Here is a 17462-nt window from a genome sequence, read left to right as displayed (position 1 = left end):
AATCTTTTTCCTAGAATATTGAATCCTTCGAACACTAAGGAAATAATGGTATTTGGGGATTTGATTGGCCCATCCTAATAAAAAAACTGTGATGTTTTTATGTTTATGGGTTGGTACAGAGGAGGAAGTGTTGTCTGTCGGAACATGGTCGGATATGGAGAGTGTTTTGTTTGAGGTTGTATTGCCGTTGTTTTTTTTGTTTAAGGATGTAGAGTGTGTGTGTTATGGAGGAAAATGCAGATTTAAATGTGCTGATTAAGGATTCAACTTGGTTATTATTGCAAACATTAAAAAAAAAACCCGAACGGCCGGGAAGCTGGGCGCGGCACTCACAGCGATGCCTCGCTGCTGCTGAGGCTGGTGCGGCTGGCCCTCTTCTGCAGCCGCTTGGATATGTTCTCCGAGGAGTAGGGGTTGTTGGCCAGCGGGGGCGCGCTCTCCCACTTCCTGTGCTCCCGCTCGGCAATCGTTCCTGCGGGAAGTGTTCACAGTCTCGGCTGAGAGGATTTCAAAGCCCAGCCAGTGGGGGGGTGGGGGGGGGGGGGCGGCTGAATTGTATCCCCTCGGAAAGGGTACCTTTCAGACTTATGGTGGCTGTAGTGTAGCTGGGTAGGAACTGAAAAGGTACCCTTTCCGATTTCTTAATTAAAATGCTTCGGTTTTAATGCAAATACGTATGCACTGGAAAGGTATCCCCTCGGTAAAGGTACCTTTCAGGATTTTCTGTACAATGACACAGCAGAAAATAAACTGGAAAGGTACCCTTTCCGATTTCTTAAAATGCATATTATTTTCTGCTTTAAAATCCTGAAAGTTATCTCCTTGGAAAGGTAACCTTTCCAGTTTGCGACATGTTTGTGCTCAGAATGGTTAGGTTAGTTTAGTTTAGTTTAGTTTAGTTTAGGTTAGGTTAGGTTAGGTTAGTTTAGTTTAGTTTAGGTTAAGTTAGGTTAGATTAGATTAGGTTAGGTAAGGTTAGGTTAGAGGGGATAACTTTCACGATTTTAAAGCAGAAAATAATATGCATTTTAAGAAATCGGAAAGGGTACCTTTCCAGTTTATTTTCTGCTGTGTCATTGTACAGAAAATCCTGAAAGGTACCCTTTCCGAGGGGATACAATTCTGTCGTCCCAGCCAGTGCGTGCACCTATTTTGCGAACATCACGCGTTCACCGTGGGGAAACCACGTCAATGGTGGAAAAAAAAAAATGTCACAAATTATGTACCTACCGCACTTGGAATGCTACGTATGTCTTGAGTTTGCAACCAAAAAAATTCCAGTTTCAAACTAAATAAATAATTAATTAATCAAGATACCAACCAAACAAAATAACAAATATTGTGGAATCAACACTTACTTGAGTACTAAATCACTATTTATATGAAAAAAAGAGATTAATAGTGTAATCTCATTAAATGATAATTAATTTTTTCCAGAACTTACAAGATAAACACATCAGCCTAAAGTATTTTTTATCACAAGTATCAAAATTTTGTCAGTAATAGTTAACAGATTTTCAAAGTATTTTAATGGCTCTCACTTCAAAAAACACAATTATAACAAGGTGTTTGTAATGTTAAGATATAAAATAATAAAACTGCTATTCTTAGCTGCTAAATAGTGTGTGTACCATGCAATGTAACAAGCATTTATTTTTGTCAGTAATGCAAAAAAAGTTTTTTTTAATGCAAAATGCTGAGTTATAAAGTGTGCACTACAGCGAGAATATGCCTTAGATGCAACTCTCACCACAACTACAAGCAGAACTACCTTCACCAGAGACAGCCCACATGCAACCACCTGATTGGTCAGTACCTGGCCGTGGAGGCGAGAACAAAGCAGGGTCCACCTCTGACACCTCGCCTTCGTTGTCTGATCTAGAAGCGTTTTCTCCCGATTTCGATTGAGCAGGAGCACAAACACTTCTGCAAGCAGTAAAACACGAGAGGCATAAATAACACCACATTGAGTTTTAAAACCCTTTATTTTATAAATAATTTTCAGTTTAAAAACTTGGAAATATTAATATTCCACTCTGAAAATGCCAGCTGAAATTTCTTAAAATACACTCCTGCTACAAATTTAAACTAAATAAGAGCGGACAGATAATGAAAGGCAAACAAACCATGAACAAAGCAACCATGCCTCTGAACATGGGTGTTGGGAATTGTCAGGAGACGGCATGCTGTGACATAATTGAAGTTACTTTCTACCAAACCATAGTATTGCAACACCTAAAAAAATGCAGACCACGCATGATAATGGACAGTAAGCATGAATCAGAATTTTCATTGTCAAACACAGTCACTTCCATAAAATACAGTCCTTTAAAACTGTTTCCACAATGCATACACCACACACTGGCCAGTGTTTTGGGTGACCAGAAAACATCATCGGGACAAAAAAGTGGCTTCACACAGTATCCATGTTAGTAATATGTACTTATATGACCGCCACCTGCCTCTAAAGACCATATTGCCCATGTTTGAAAAGAGAAACGAGATGAGGAGTAAGAGAAGCGCAGTGCTCTGTCGGATGGCACGAGTCAGTTTTGAGCTATTTCACAGTCACAGTTTATGCAATCAGTGAACAGGTTATCAGTTACTCAACCCGTAATAAAGTTAACTGTGGCGTGTGGCAAAAATATACAGAACAAGCAGAAATAGGACAGTAATCAGTACTTGCGAAATTGTCTGTATACGCAACTGGAGGAGGTAACCATATTATGTTCACCGATTCAACGAGCTAAATTTTTGGTAACTATATACCAGAAGATCGAGTGTGCCTCGCTAACAACTTATTGGGTACCCATCCAGTGGCGTAGCCAGGATTTGTGTATGGGGGGGTGTTAAGTAGCATGCCCCCCCCCCCCCCCCCCCTTCGTATTAAAGCGGGTGGTCCTGGGGTCCTCCCCCGGGAAAATTTTGGATTTCAAGGTGTAAAATAGTGCTATTTTAGCAGTTTTCGGTACTTAAATTTAAATATTGTAATGGTAAAAATTTTATTAATTTTAATATGAAATTTGTTTGAGTGATGAATAAGAAATTAATTAAAGATTTGGTGCTAAGGGGGGGGGGGGGGGGGGGTTAAACCCCTAAAAAAAAAAACCCCTGGCTTCGCCCCTGTACCCATCAATGTTAACACTCATAATAAAGTCCTCGCGCCCAGCGCGTACTAAATAAAGTAGAAGACGACACACTGGTGCTGGGGACGGGTGCTACGGCCCTACGAGCGTACCTGGGACGCGGCACTGGCTTCGCCTCGGGCTCTGGCTCGTCCAGCAGCAAGAGGCTGCTCATCTGTCGCCGCGTCGCCGCGGTGTAGTCCTCCGTGTACTCGCTGTCCTGCTGCCCGAACTCCGACAGGCAGTCCACCGCTGCGGGCAAGCCCGGCACGGCGCCCACTCAGCACACACAGTCGCACCTCAGTCCACACACATTCACGCTTCCCACTGTGCAAAGTGTGGGCTCATTCCTGGCACAATTTAAAGAAAGAAAAATAAAAATAAACGATGAATGGAGGGAAAAAATAAAAACATGAATAAAAGGATGAATGAAAGATGGAATGAATGAAAGAATGAATGAATAATAGAATGAATGGACTTGATGTCCTGCTGGTTTGTAAGTCAGTAGAGAGGAACTCACAGGCCGACTTGAACAGCTGGGCGTTGGTGGCCTCTGCCACCTCGGACCCCAAGTCCTGCATGGAGGCGTACTCCTCCGCCGACCCCCCGTAGCCCCCGTCGGGAGTCACCGCCCGGCAGCCGCGCTCCTCGGCCTTGACGTGGCTCGCCGCGGGCGCCTCCCTCGCGGGCCCCGGGTCGCTGGCATCCGACAGCGTCTCCTCCTCCCCCTCCTCCCCGCTGCACTCCGACAGGTCGGAGACCTCCTCCGCGTCGCGGTCCCCGATCAGCGCCCGGAAGCCCTCGCCGGGGTTGGGCACCAGCATGGGCACGGGCTGGTGCGCGGCGGGTCCCGCCTTGAGGCGTCGCCTCTGGAAGAGCCAGTTCTCCTCCCACGAGTCGACCGGGCTCAGCAGGTCCGTGGCGCGGGAGGGCGGCTCTCGGCGGTCAGTGTCGCTGTCGCTCCCGTCCGTGTCCTCCCCTGCGCCCAAGCCACGGCTCACACTCGCTGCTCCGGTACCTCAAGTACCAGGGGCGTGCCTAGGGGGACGGACGAGCGGGACAAGACACCCCCCCCCCCAGGGCTAAAAATATTTTAATATTAAATTCATAAAATGAAAAAAAATATATATATATATTTTGTATGATATTAAAATTAAATTCAATGACACAAGCATAAATGTTTAATTAAACAGTATCTTTTAGATAACCTGAATCAGCAATATCCGCCTAGCTGGGGGGTTTTCCAGAACCCCCCAGGCCCCCCGGAAAAGCCCTAGCCTTCTGCCTGACCCCCCCCCCCCCCCCCTCCCAGAGCAAATTCCTGGGCACACCACTGTCAAGTACTGATGGTTTGGTACCAAGCTTCGTTGAAACATTACATATATTTGTAGGATAAGGCTTCACGCATGCACTAATATAAACAGTTTTTTTAAATATTTACAAGTCACTATGAGTAATAAGCAATTTTCTTTAATGTTAAATTCAGGGTGACCCTTTTCATTATTAAAGAGAAACAATATTGGACAGATGCTCCAATTGAATTGAAACAAAATAAAATTCATTTCGTGCAGAAAATAGTGAAATATTTATAAATTTATAAATATTTATATTAAACCATGTTTGAAAAGTTTTAAATTTTTTTTTAAGAAATAACAACTGTGAGACGAAATTACAAAGAATAGTGCGAAAAAATGACCAATTTATACAATCATAATTGCAAGAAACAATGATTAAAAGAAAGAAAAAGCACGTGGAAATTCCGAAAAGGCGCCCCTCATCGGTAACAAATGGACCAGACTCTGCAGGGAGAGGAAGAAAGCTAAAATGGCAGATGTCGCCCGGCCTAGTTAAGAGTGTAGGCATGTCCTGATTTATTGTTATGAATACCTACATATTGAGATATGTAACATTGACATTGATATTGAAATCATAAACACCTGATCGGAACTGCTGAAATTTTTTGAACTTCCCATTTACACGATGTATTCATGTAGAAAATTTGCGACCACGTCCCGACACGGCCTACCCAATTTTTTTTTTCTTCAGGTAGGTTGCAACGAGGTTCTATGGACAATTTGCGCAGTGCTGAGGTTGATTTTATTATGATTTGTCAGTGTACGCATCGACCGAGAAACCCCCTCTGGTGCCTCACCGTCCACGATGTCCATGCCGAGCTCTGGGAACGGCACGCGGTGCCTCTGAATGAAGTTGAGGCCGGACAGGTAGAAGTCGAGCTCCGAGCTGGCGCCATGTTCGTGCTCGCCCCCGGAGCTGTCGTACGTCGTCACCTGCTCGATGCACTCCTCAACCTGGCGGGACAGTCAAGCCCGAAGCTGCCGGCATCCCGAAACACGCCCCGACGACCCGAACAGCCGTCAGTTTACACAACGTGAGTTCCAGTGCTGTGATGCTGTGACTCAGTGGCAGAATCTGTTTCGATTTTTATTTTGAAGGAGGGGGGGGGTGTGGGATGGAGGGGGTGGAGTAGACGGAGGGGGGTGTGGGATGGAGGGGTGGAGTAGATGGAGGGGGGGGTTGTGGGATGGAGGGGGTGGAGTAGACGGAGGGGGTGTGTGGGATGGAGGGGGTGGAGTAGACGGAGGGGTGTGTGGGATGGAGGGGTGGAGTAGATGGAGGAGGGGGGTTGTGGGATGGAGGGTAGTGGAGTAGATGGAGGGGGGTGTGGGATGGAGGGGGTGGAGTATACGGAGGGGGGTGTGGGATGGAGGGGGTGGAGTAGACGGAGGGGTGTGTGGGATGGAGGGGGTGGAGTAGACGGTGCGGACGAGGCAGATGATCGGAGAGTTTCGGGTATAATTAAATACCTGCCAGTCAAATGGGCGAGTCTGATATTCGTAAAAATAAAACAGCTCCTCAAAAGGCTGTCACAATTCTAGAATCTTTAACTGCCATTATCAAAACTATAATTTTATCCGATATCTATATTACATAAGGTTAAAAAAATTAGTCTATTTAGAAGCAATAAAATATATTTTAAAAAAGAAATTTACAAAATTTTTTTTTACAGACTCCAAAGGTTAGGTGTAGCACGGAGTAGACCATATTTTACATGTCTCCAGTTTTTTTTTAGTCATAGGGAAAAGGGTGGCTATGCAGGCAGGGGGGGGGGGGGAAAGACAATCCCAATCGCCACCTCATAGGACTGCCACTGCTATGACTTCATCAGGCTTTCTAGGAAGGAAGAATACCAAGGCTAACCCTACCAACATACGTCAACTACCATGAAGAGTTGGTTCTATAGCAAAGTCTGCTCTATCTAATTGCCCAAGCTAGTGGAAATAATATTTGCTCATTTTGTTCTGTAGCATCTTGACATCAGTGAACAGAGAGTGGGCTAGGAAACTATCAGGTTTCTGGTTGTCAAGCTACCTTAAATTGGTGAAAAGAGACTTTTTATGGTTGCGAAAGAAATTTAGGTACACATCTAGAAGAAAAACAACTCAAACTTTAAAGATTATGACTACAAGGTGAACAGGTATATGGTAAATTAGAAACCTTTTTAAATCTTAAATTAAAAAAAACATATGAATGTTTGTCAAAATTGAAACTTGGATAGTTACCTGGTATTATAAAATATGAAACATATAAATATTTTTTAATAATGAAGTCCATATTTCATGCTCAAAGCTTACAAAATTTAACTGAATAAATGAAAGAAATAAACTACTGTAAAATTTTACCGAAAATTTTTAAATATGCATGAATATATTTTTCATACACCATATTTTTCTAAGCTACAAATTAAATTATGTTTTCTACCATAGATGTCAAACCAGTACTGTTGCATGACAGGAAAAAAAAATTTTTTTGACAATCAAAATGTATGTATGTGCCATCATTCATCAATCATCAGTCATCCATCATCGACATTGGCTGAAGAACATGCAAAGAATCTCTTTAATTTACATATAAAAAGTAAAAAGAAATAAAAAGTAAAATAATATCAAGCTTATCAGTACTATCATGGAGATTCCATTAATATTTTGCCTACAAAGCTAGGTTAACTTAGTAGTAAAGAACATGGTACCATTGGCATAGCTGCAACATTAATTTAGGATACTAGATATCTGATATTTAATTACTTACCATAACTCAACTCCTCAAGATAGCTGAAAGTATACAAGAAGTGCTCTTGAGCTTATGACATACTTACAGAGCACATAATCAACATAAATAAGCAAAACCTGTCTAGACCAATGTGCTAGACAAATATTACCAAGGGCACAACTGGTATTTTGTTTCGGGAGGGGATATTTTTAAAATAACTTTTCAGTGCATGGCATTTGACGTGTGACTCCAAAAGCAAAGAGTACATATATTTTGTGGATTTTGGGGGTATCTTGATATTGTTCCCCCTTGATATGAAACATTTATTAGTACCACAGTTAAGCAACACCATATTTACCCTAAAATAATGAGACACTGAATATAATGCTACTACAAACTTTTTGATTATGAGTTTATGAAAAACAGTTTATGGATTGGAAATCACAATGCAAGTATATAGCACTTGAAAATTAAGGTATTAACATTATTAAATTTATTCCATATTTACTAGACCCTCTCTGGTGTCACTTTCATCAGTAGAGTGATTTACATGGTCTCTTTTGAAACACCAAGCTGCAAGTTAGAAAAAAAAGGGGTGTTTTTTACGACTGTAGTTCAAAAGGTTGAGTCCTACACCAGCCTGGTGTAGGACACAACAGGCCTAGCAAGCCGGCGACCAAAATTAAAAATTTACCTGAGTCAATAAAGAGTAACGTTATGTGTCCGTGTCCCAACGACCTCAGCTCTGACGAGACCAGCTGACCTTCCTCCCGGTCAGGGGTGCAACAAAAGGGAGGGGGGAGGGGGGGCAAGGGTATTTTGCCCCCCCCCCCCCTCTGAAACCTTGAAGTGGGGGCAAACGGGGGCAAAGAAAGTGCTGTGTAATCAATTTTTAGATAATAAAAGTGCTTAAATAGCACCGTTTTCCACCTTGAAATACAAATTTTCCCGGGGGAAGAACCCCGGACCCCCCGCTTCAATAGGGGGGATCGATGATTCTTTATAAAAAGATATATTGACCCCCCTTTTGGAAATTTAGTTGTTGTACTCCTGCTCCCGGTGCACTCGGAGGGACTGACTCACCACGAGAGACACCGGCTTCGTGAGATGGGTCTCGCTCCAGCCGCCTCCCTCGTTGGTCGACGCCCCATCACTGTCGTCCCCTCCCGCCCAGCGGTCTGCGGGAGGAAGAAGGAAACAGCCGGTCACCACCCATGGCTATCGTGCTAGCTCTGCTAATTCCAGAACATCAGGATACAATCTCCCTGAATTCACCAGGTTCACAAAAAAAATTCAATTTTTTTTTGAATGTTAACACTTATTTTATATTTCAACAATATTATCACACAAAATATTCAACGTTCAGCTACTTTACACAAAAAAAAAATTGCAATTTTCATTTATAATTCCATACTACAATTTTATTTCATTACAATACCAATTCCTCTCATCATCCCATTCTATCGCCATGGATATTTTTTATGAGTTGAATAATATTAATGAGATTTATATGAACACATTTAGAAAAGAGGGTTGTAAATGTTAAGTTGAATAAGTTACAATGCCCAGCTGTATATCAACAAAGCAAACAAAGGTGCCACTGATAAAACAAAAATTTTAATTAATATTTTCCTATTGTTTTGAAATATCAGCTAACTTGAAGCATTATGGCATGTATGGCAAGCAAAATTGCAACAAAAAAATTCTTATTTTGTAAAAATTATTCCAACACATTATAATTTATTGTAATTATAAAAAATAAAAACTAATAAAAAATTGATACTATTAAAACCAGGTAATAATAACAATAATGACATTAAAAATGCAAAACCGACAAGTTGGGTGAGGTCTAGCTTAAGTTAGCTTCCTTGCTCACAAGAAGAAACACTGTAATATGTACACATGACTTACGAGGATCAAAGTGTTATCCCTGTTGCTGGCCAATGATAATCACTTATGTGAGATCGAAGAATTAGATACGTGTTAAATGTTTATTCCACTAGCCTGTACGATATTCTGATGTCAGTAATCACTAGAGTAAAGATTTTAATGGGTTTATTCATTGTTCAATTTCGTTTTTAAGAACAGGAGATTATAGTGTTCTAATTTCTAATCTTATAAATACCTATTCTTTTTATAAAGACTGTATTATTCAATGAATATGACAATAAAATTATATTTAAAGATACTGAAATTATACTTACTTATACTTAAGTTAAATTTATTTCACCTTTACCAATAGGTATAGTGTAATTTTGACTGGTGCATGATGCATTTTAACAATAAAAAATTTGTAATAAGCATGTCCACGAAGGAATTACTACGGACAATAAAACTAAATCGACATCTGTGTGTTTGAAACTGTTCTGAGGTTATAAAAGTAATAACGAGTGAATATCTAATAAGAAATGCAGTATCAAACAAAGTAGAATAAATTTTTTTCACATAACTTTGGTCTACACATGGTAATTAAATTACATTCATGTTGGATTTGATATTTTAAAAGTTTACATATTTGTAATTATATTTTTGTTGTATTTCAGTGCTGTGTTGCATATTAACTGGTGTTTCATTGTTTTAAGATGGACTGACATGTTTTCGGTGTTATTTAAGGTTATCAGTTATCAAAATTCATAGTAGAATCTTGTCTGTAGGAAGGGGGGTAGTATCCGAACCGTGTTGCGAGTGAGGGATTTCAGGAGCACATCATGATCATTCTCTCAAAAAGGCTGAAAAGCAGAACGTGCCTCCACAGCTAAATGAACGTGTGGAACGAGACACAAGATCCAGTCAAATATTAGCAGAGAGGCAAAGCCAGCATACGTTATGGACAGTTGTGTTTCATAAACCTTGATTTTTAGCTGAAATCTTCATGTAGAGCTAGCTTAAGTTTTCCCAAAGATGCAAATAATGTGAATTCACTTATTGACATTTAAAAAATAGTCAAAATATAGGAAGTTTGTTGACAGAAGAAAAACATTTTCATTCAATACAAATTAATGGCCCTCAAATATATCGGAAGACACACTTTTTTATTGCTTAGTGTCTACCTAGTGTGCAAATTTATTAAAAGTAGGAAAAGGCCAACCGAATATTAAGTATTTGAATGGTTTGATAATGGAGAAAAATATTATAAAGAAATATCTGAAAAAGGGAAATTCAGAAATGAAACACTAGCACCTTTGTAGTTGACAAAGACTGCATTACTTATCTATACAGAAGCTACCAAAGAAATGTTTGCACTGCCTCCAGCTACATTGGTCTGGTGAAGTTTTTTTATATTACAGAGAACATTTAGTGTTTCCAAACATTTACATATTATTTTTCAATTTATTTGTTTTTTGAATGTTTCTTCAAAACTTACGTTTCCGTGTTTGTGCTCATATATTATTTTATTCCTGACTCCAGATTTCTAGATTTGGATTCAAGGAGTTTCTTTCAAAAATTGAATTTGAGACTCGGATTTGAGAAAAAAGTGTATTCGATCCATCACTAATTAAAAGTGACAGTGTAATCTCTTCAATACAAACCTCAAGGGACATAAAATTTTTGCAGCTTGTAATAATGAGATTAGTACATAAAAATATGACTTTTTTATCACCAGCATGATGTAATTTTTACCAACATACCTGACAGTACAGTTATTAATAGCTAACAAAAAATTTTTTAACACGCTTCTAAAATAATATTAAATTCTGTATCTCATTGACGTAAAACAATTTCGAACCAATGAGAACTTCGTGTTAGAAAGGGTTTGTACTAACGAGATTTCACTGTTTTTAAGTTGATAGCCCTGAGATATGCTAACCACCTGAGGGTGCAAGGTAAGAAGGATAATGCGCTGCACTAACCATCGCACTTCAACTTGCCATTGGCTGCGGCCGACGCGGCGAGGCCACCCAGCGTGTTCCGGTTCCTGTCGACGCCCGGGCAGCCGGGGGAGGCAGAGTAGCGCTGGTGCTTCTCTATCACCTGGCGGGGCACGTCAGCACGTCAAGGGCACGTCCACAGTCGCTAACCAGCACGGACTCATCTCAATAGGCAGGCAATGTTCGTTGACACTTTACCTTTTACGTGTGCAGTACTTCAAAGCTGGCCCCGATTTACAAACGGGCCATTTGCCCAGAGCGCGAGTTTTCGAGGGGCGGGAGGATTTGAGGTGCGAAAAAAAATAGAAGGACAAAAAATAGGTTTGATTTGATTTTCAAAAATAAATGTCAAGGGGAAATTTTAGTTTATACCAACTATTACAGTGCCCTTAAAACAAATACTTTAGAGATAGACAGAAAACTAGTTTTACAATATGAAGTATACTGTAACTCATGTTTTACTAGAGCCGTATAAAACTGCAACCATAACCATTTATTAAAATTAAATAAGAAAAAAGAAAAAAAAGACAACAGCTTATTTGAAAACCCTTAGAAATTAGATGCATAAAGTGCTGTTTTAAATCTGATGGTAAATAAGCTTGAATTTATACAATTTTAAGTTTGGTGGGAACTGAAAAAATAAAAAAAAGGGGCGGGGGGCGTTGCTAAAGATTATCTGCCCAGAACGCTGGCTGCCTGAAATCAGGGGCTGACTTCAAAGCAAAAGTACGTGAAACAAAATTAGATATGTGCTCTTTCTTTCAAAAGCAAAATTTTTTTTTGTTACAGACACAAAATTATTGATATTAAACTGTAAAGTTTGTGCTTGTGCACGGCAACACAAACTGAACTAACTACCTAATCATCAAAGTGTAGAAAAACACCTAAACAGTCTATACCCATATAAGATTTTTTTTACAACGATTCATAAACTCAAGCTACATACCCTTCCAGTGGTGGCGATAAGTAAAAAAAAAAAAAAAAAAAAAAAAAATGAAAGTTCTTGAACAGGTCACATTCGAAACCTGCTGTGAGCCATAGCAAACACACTAGCATGTCCCTACTGGCAGCGTTGCGTGGCTCTCACTGACTCACTGGCGAGTTCGCAGGAGACACATTGCAGCCCTGCAAGTGCAGGCTAGTAGTGCCTAGGGCTTCCTTAACACCCGCTGGTGAGTAACACAATACTGGCGACGTGGAGGAGGGAGAGGGAAGAGAAAGAGAGTGAAAGGAGAGGGGAGGGGGAAAAGAGGGAGTTGAAAGAGGGAATGTGAAGGTAGTAGGTACGGGTGGAAAAAAATTAGGATTTTTATTTAACCTCTATAGTAAGGAAAAGTAGTCTCCTGTAGTAAAATAAAATTACAATTGTTTGAAAGCTTTAAATTTAAGGATATTGGCAAATTGAAAAATTTTATACTAAAAAAATGCCATGATCTACGTGCCATAGTTTTATTATGCTTATTTTATAATTCAATAAAGTTAAATAAATTAAAACAAGTTAATTTTTGAATGTATCAATTTATTTAACTTATTTAACCAAGTAAAATTTAAATTTAAAAAATTATTAAATTTATATTTTGATATAAATTTTAGTACAATGTGTGGTCAGAAAATGTCAACCATTTTTAACTTTACTTTTTTATTTACTTTTACTTTTCATTGTATAGGAAACCAATTTCCAGCACTACGTACACTAAAAATAACACACACATGATCACACACACGCACAAGCACATACGCACACATATGCACATTCATGTACATGTATGTGCACACATGCACACTCTCTCTCACATACATACACGCAGAAAATGTTTTTGCCTAACTGAACGTGTGCACAGTGAAGATGGACGAAACAAGTTCGTTGTCTTCAGCCCACATTCAAAATGAACTTACTTTATTCAGAATGGCTGTTGCAAGAATATCTTCGTACGTTTTGCTGTCCATGTCTTGAGAAACACTCTGGCCGTTCGGTACCCTCCTCTCTATGGCTTCCTGAAACACACATTACACTCGCCACTTACCTTCTCTGCGTGACGGAACAAATGCACTAGTAGAGCTACCTCTACTTGGAGTCTCAATTAATTACCAATCATGTTGGCCTTTTACGAACCCAATCATTATGTTCACCCTTTTCCCCTCCTACAAGGATAGCATTTGCCCCCTAACCAATCGCTGTGCCAAGAAAGAAAATGCTAGCATTGAGGAAGTATAGGAAGTGGAATATGCAGCTATAAACTATTTTGTAACAAACATTAAATGTGTGAAATGCAGCCAAAATTAAATTTCTGTTAGTTACCATAACAGGCTGTTCAAATATGTAATACAATGTAATCAGAGAGTTGGAAACCTACGTAGCCACCAACCTCCATTTCCCTTGTGATTATTTTAATGATGACTCTTCGATTTGGTACATTCAGGAGCATGGTGGTGCTAGATTATACAGTTTGCCGATTTATTGAGCATCTTTATGGTTTTAACAGTAATACCAACAAAATTTAATATAGAGAACGGACAATATTATTTAAAATAAACTATAATAAGCTTGTAATTGGTAAAAAAAAAATAAAAATACAGATGATCATTATTGTTTACAAAAAAGCATGTGACACCACATTTCATGAAACAAGGATATATATATATATATATATATATATATATATATATATATATATATATATATATATATATATATATATATATATATATCTCCCAACAAAATACTAGAAAATCTATCATTCCGACCATCATTGAAAAGAATTTCAAAGCAAACAACAGCGGACCAAGTGGGTCTATCCCCTCCCTCCCCCTCCCGAAATGAAATTCTGTGTACGCTCCTGGCATCAAGTCAACAAACACCCAAATCCTACCGAAAAATCCGAATGTTGAGTGGCTCGAACAGTGTGATTACAGAGTGTACTGAAACTAAGATTGCCAGGTCAAATAACGCAGACACTACTGTATTTTTTTCTTAAAAACACATTGATAATGGACCATAAATTAATTAGCGATAACTGTTCAAGAGACTAAAAATGTATACTTTCACTTATTTTATAACTGTCTTATTACCTATGAGTTTCCTGCAGAAGTAGAGAATCAATTAACTGAGCTTCGTTTATTCGAGCTTCCGTATTATCCGAGCTGACCTAAATGCCATTGCCGCAAATACGATGGAAAATTTGCTTGAGGTCCTCAAAATTATCTAACTGCTGACGAAAACATAAAATAAAAATTAACATCAAAGATATCATTTACTAGTTTCGCTAATCACTGCATGACGTGAAAGACTCTGCATTGAGGAAAAGCTGGAAACAAAATCACCCTGAAAAGTGATACCCAGAGCCAACTGAAAACCAAGATAGTTTTCTTATTATAGCTGTGTTTACCCGGGATTTTGCTCATTCAAGGTTGTTGCGGTAAAAATTAACTTGGTGAGATGTAAGCTTTTGGACATACCCCATTGCTAAGCACTTTTTCTGTAGAAGAAAACTAAAAAATACCCAAAAGACAAAAACACAAATTAAGCAAAAAATTGCTGTAGAGCTGTCATCATTTGTGGGTTTTCTTTTTTCCCATTTTGGAAAACTATTGTGTTTGTTTCGTCGTTTCATTTTGTGTGTTTTTGTCTCGTTTCTACTGTTGTGCTGAATTTTTTTGGGTTCAATAGTTTTGTGATGACATCATTTGTGGTTTTTTTTTCATTCTCTTAGTCCATTTTTCTTTTGTTTTTCTTTGTTTGTTGACCATATTCCTGTTATGGAATATATCCTGTTGACAACAGCAATTTTTTGCTTAATTTGTGTTTTTGTCTTTTGGGTATTTTTTAGTTTTCTTCTACAGAAAAAGTGCTTAGCAATGACGTATGTCCAAAAGCTTACATCAAGTCATGCACTCCCATTGCACAAATCTTTCAAAGATAATTAACTCGGTCAATCGAGACTCTACCGTACCTAATGCTTCAATGATGATTTAACCATTATAACATCCTGATCGTTCTCAGAAACCAACCTTCATCCTGGGCAGAGCCATGGCCTCGTGTACGACGCGCTTCACCAGCTGCTTGAGCTGCGCGTGCGCGATCGACGGCGACTCAACATCCTGCAGCGGTTTGTCTGCGTCAACACAACATCATCATTCAGCCGCACCGTCGCAACAGCATCCAACACTAAGGCGTTTCCGTGTTCAAAACTCAGCACTACATTTGTCAATTTGGAAAAATACACTACTGAAGCAACTCAATTTTATTTTATGTTTTTTTTAATATTAAAATCTTTAAAGTGGCTGTACCATAATTTTTTTGTTTTGAACATTTTGTACTAAATAAAATCATCATAAAACTACTGAAGGGCCAATTTATATTTAACCCTAGCACCAACTGAGAACATGCAACTGTATGGCAGACAGTTTTGGGCAGACCATTCGTGTGTAGCCTTTTGTTGTAAAACATTGCCTTTTTAAGATATCATCCATTAATCAATAGTTAGGCATTACAAAAATTTCTAGGAAGCCGAGTTTTTCATGGTTTTGGGGGGAAAAAAAAACCAAATGTTTAAACATACTGTAAACTGATTTAGTTAAAATTACAGCCGAAAAAAAATATACAACCAGAAATTTTATTTTTACTCTCAAAATTGTGAGCATTTTGATAGATACAAAACAGAATAAAATAAAATTATTTTTTTAAGAGAAATAAATAACGTGTCAGAAAGTTTAAAACCAAAAAAAAAAAAGTTTCATTTTTACAAGCCACCTGATCCTGAAACGTTAAAAATTTAACACTGGCATCTAATCAATTACATGTGACAGTAAAGCCATTCAAAAAGTCTACAAGTTGGAACAGTGTTCATCACTGAAGACTGTGAACATGTCGCACGCGGGTAGCTTTACACCAGCACAGTGCCGCGACATGTTGCAAGGTCGTGCGGCGAGGGACCCGAAAGGGGGGCCCGACCCGGGCCAAGGAGCACTTACTGGTGACGGCCATGCGCAACGAGAATGCCAGGCGAGCAAGGGTGTCGCACAGTAGCGCGTGGTAGCGGGAGAACATGCGATCATCTGCAAACAACCAGCCCGGTTAGTCTGGGAGGCATTACAGGGGCGACAGGCGGGCGGGCACAGGCGAGCGACGTCACCATGCACGGGGTCACAGGGAACAGAACACAACAACAGACAAGTGTTAATCAAGTAACCCAGAACAGGGGGTCGTAAGAGAGACCAGCTTCAGGAAGAAATTAGCAGCTCTCACACCACAAGCTTAGCTGCTCACGTACACTCATGACAAAAAAAAAATCAGTTCTGACATTCCCAATAAATACCGGGCATAGTTAAACTCTGAAAAACCAAAATATCAGTGACATGGGCTGATTTAGTTTCCTACGAGGGTGGAAAACATACAAGAATAATTTTTGTTAACTGAAAAAAGCAAAAAAAAAAAAAAAAACTAATTGCTGCTATAGCTAATTATAGTTAAAAACAAAGATAAAATGCAGCAAGTAAAAAATTTATTTTTTGAAAAATTATCCACTGCATCCTGACCACTTACTACTGGCACTTAAAAGTGTGAACAAAATTAATTAAGACACATTTCAGCTATATACAGTAGATTGATTGTAGATTAATATAAAGCACTTATATAGCCAGTTGTTAATAATTAGATAATGAAATGGCTCCGATAAAAGTGAAAAAGGCTTGAAAAAATACTATCTATTCCTCTGTTTTTGACCTGATTTTCGACAAGGAATTTTATTAAAACACTACCCACATTGTTAAAATTCTCTAAACAGTTAATACGATAAAGTCTGTCTTCGACTTTGCAAACTTTAGTTCGCTCCACCTACCACACATGGCAGCTGCGTGGTACACATTTCCGTTTCGCGCGACTTTCTACCAATATACCTTTACCTACAGTACTTTGTACATACATGATTATATTATTGTTAAATATTAACAGAAATATTCATTAACACTAAAATTTAATTTCATATAATTCTTGTCTTCAATTATATTTATGTATGTTTTTTAAATACTAAGAGAATCTACTTGATTTCACAATAAATTGTTTATTGGAAAACTCGAGTGAAAAAAATTGTTCGTTTTATTTGGAAAATAATTTGGGTCCAGGGGGCTCCGCTCCTCTGTTGCCCCGAGGCCTCCGGACCTCTAAATCCGGCCCTGACCGAGAGCTAAGATGTTACACATCAACAAACAACATGGCATGTGAGTCACATTGTGCATGCAAAGTTATAATGCACAATGTGACTCTCACACGCCATGTTGGTTGTTGATGTGTAACAACTGAGCTCTCGCTAGTCGGCATTTGGTAGAAGTCGCGTGGGACGGAAATGTGTAGACACGGTGCTGCCATGTGTGGTGGATGGAGCAAACCAAAGTTTGCAAAGTC

At 39.1% G+C, this 17462-nt stretch overlaps 1 protein-coding gene across 1 annotated transcript in view; it reads right to left on the bottom strand.

Moving 5' to 3' along the window:
• The window catches only part of LOC134540328 (uncharacterized), a 227961-nt gene that overhangs the window by 45078 nt on the left and 165421 nt on the right, over positions 1 to 17462 (bottom strand). Inside the window, exons 7-16 of the mRNA XM_063382989.1 lie at positions 16034 to 16117; positions 15071 to 15174; positions 12959 to 13057; positions 11045 to 11165; positions 8277 to 8371; positions 5278 to 5434; positions 3646 to 4104; positions 3239 to 3377; positions 1817 to 1926; positions 334 to 472 (exon numbers count right to left, since the gene is read on the bottom strand). Of these exons, the coding sequence (XP_063239059.1) occupies positions 334 to 472; positions 1817 to 1926; positions 3239 to 3377; positions 3646 to 4104; positions 5278 to 5434; positions 8277 to 8371; positions 11045 to 11165; positions 12959 to 13057; positions 15071 to 15174; positions 16034 to 16117 (1507 nt within the window). The remainder of the gene's footprint in view (positions 1 to 333; positions 473 to 1816; positions 1927 to 3238; positions 3378 to 3645; positions 4105 to 5277; positions 5435 to 8276; positions 8372 to 11044; positions 11166 to 12958; positions 13058 to 15070; positions 15175 to 16033; positions 16118 to 17462) is intronic.

The sequence above is a fragment of the Bacillus rossius genome, chromosome 16, assembly GCF_032445375.1.
Source record: "Bacillus rossius redtenbacheri isolate Brsri chromosome 16, Brsri_v3, whole genome shotgun sequence".
Classification (NCBI taxonomy): domain Eukaryota; kingdom Metazoa; phylum Arthropoda; class Insecta; order Phasmatodea; family Bacillidae; genus Bacillus; species Bacillus rossius.
The sequence above is the reverse complement of the archived record's forward strand: the minus strand, read 5'-3'. Positions and strand labels throughout refer to the sequence as shown.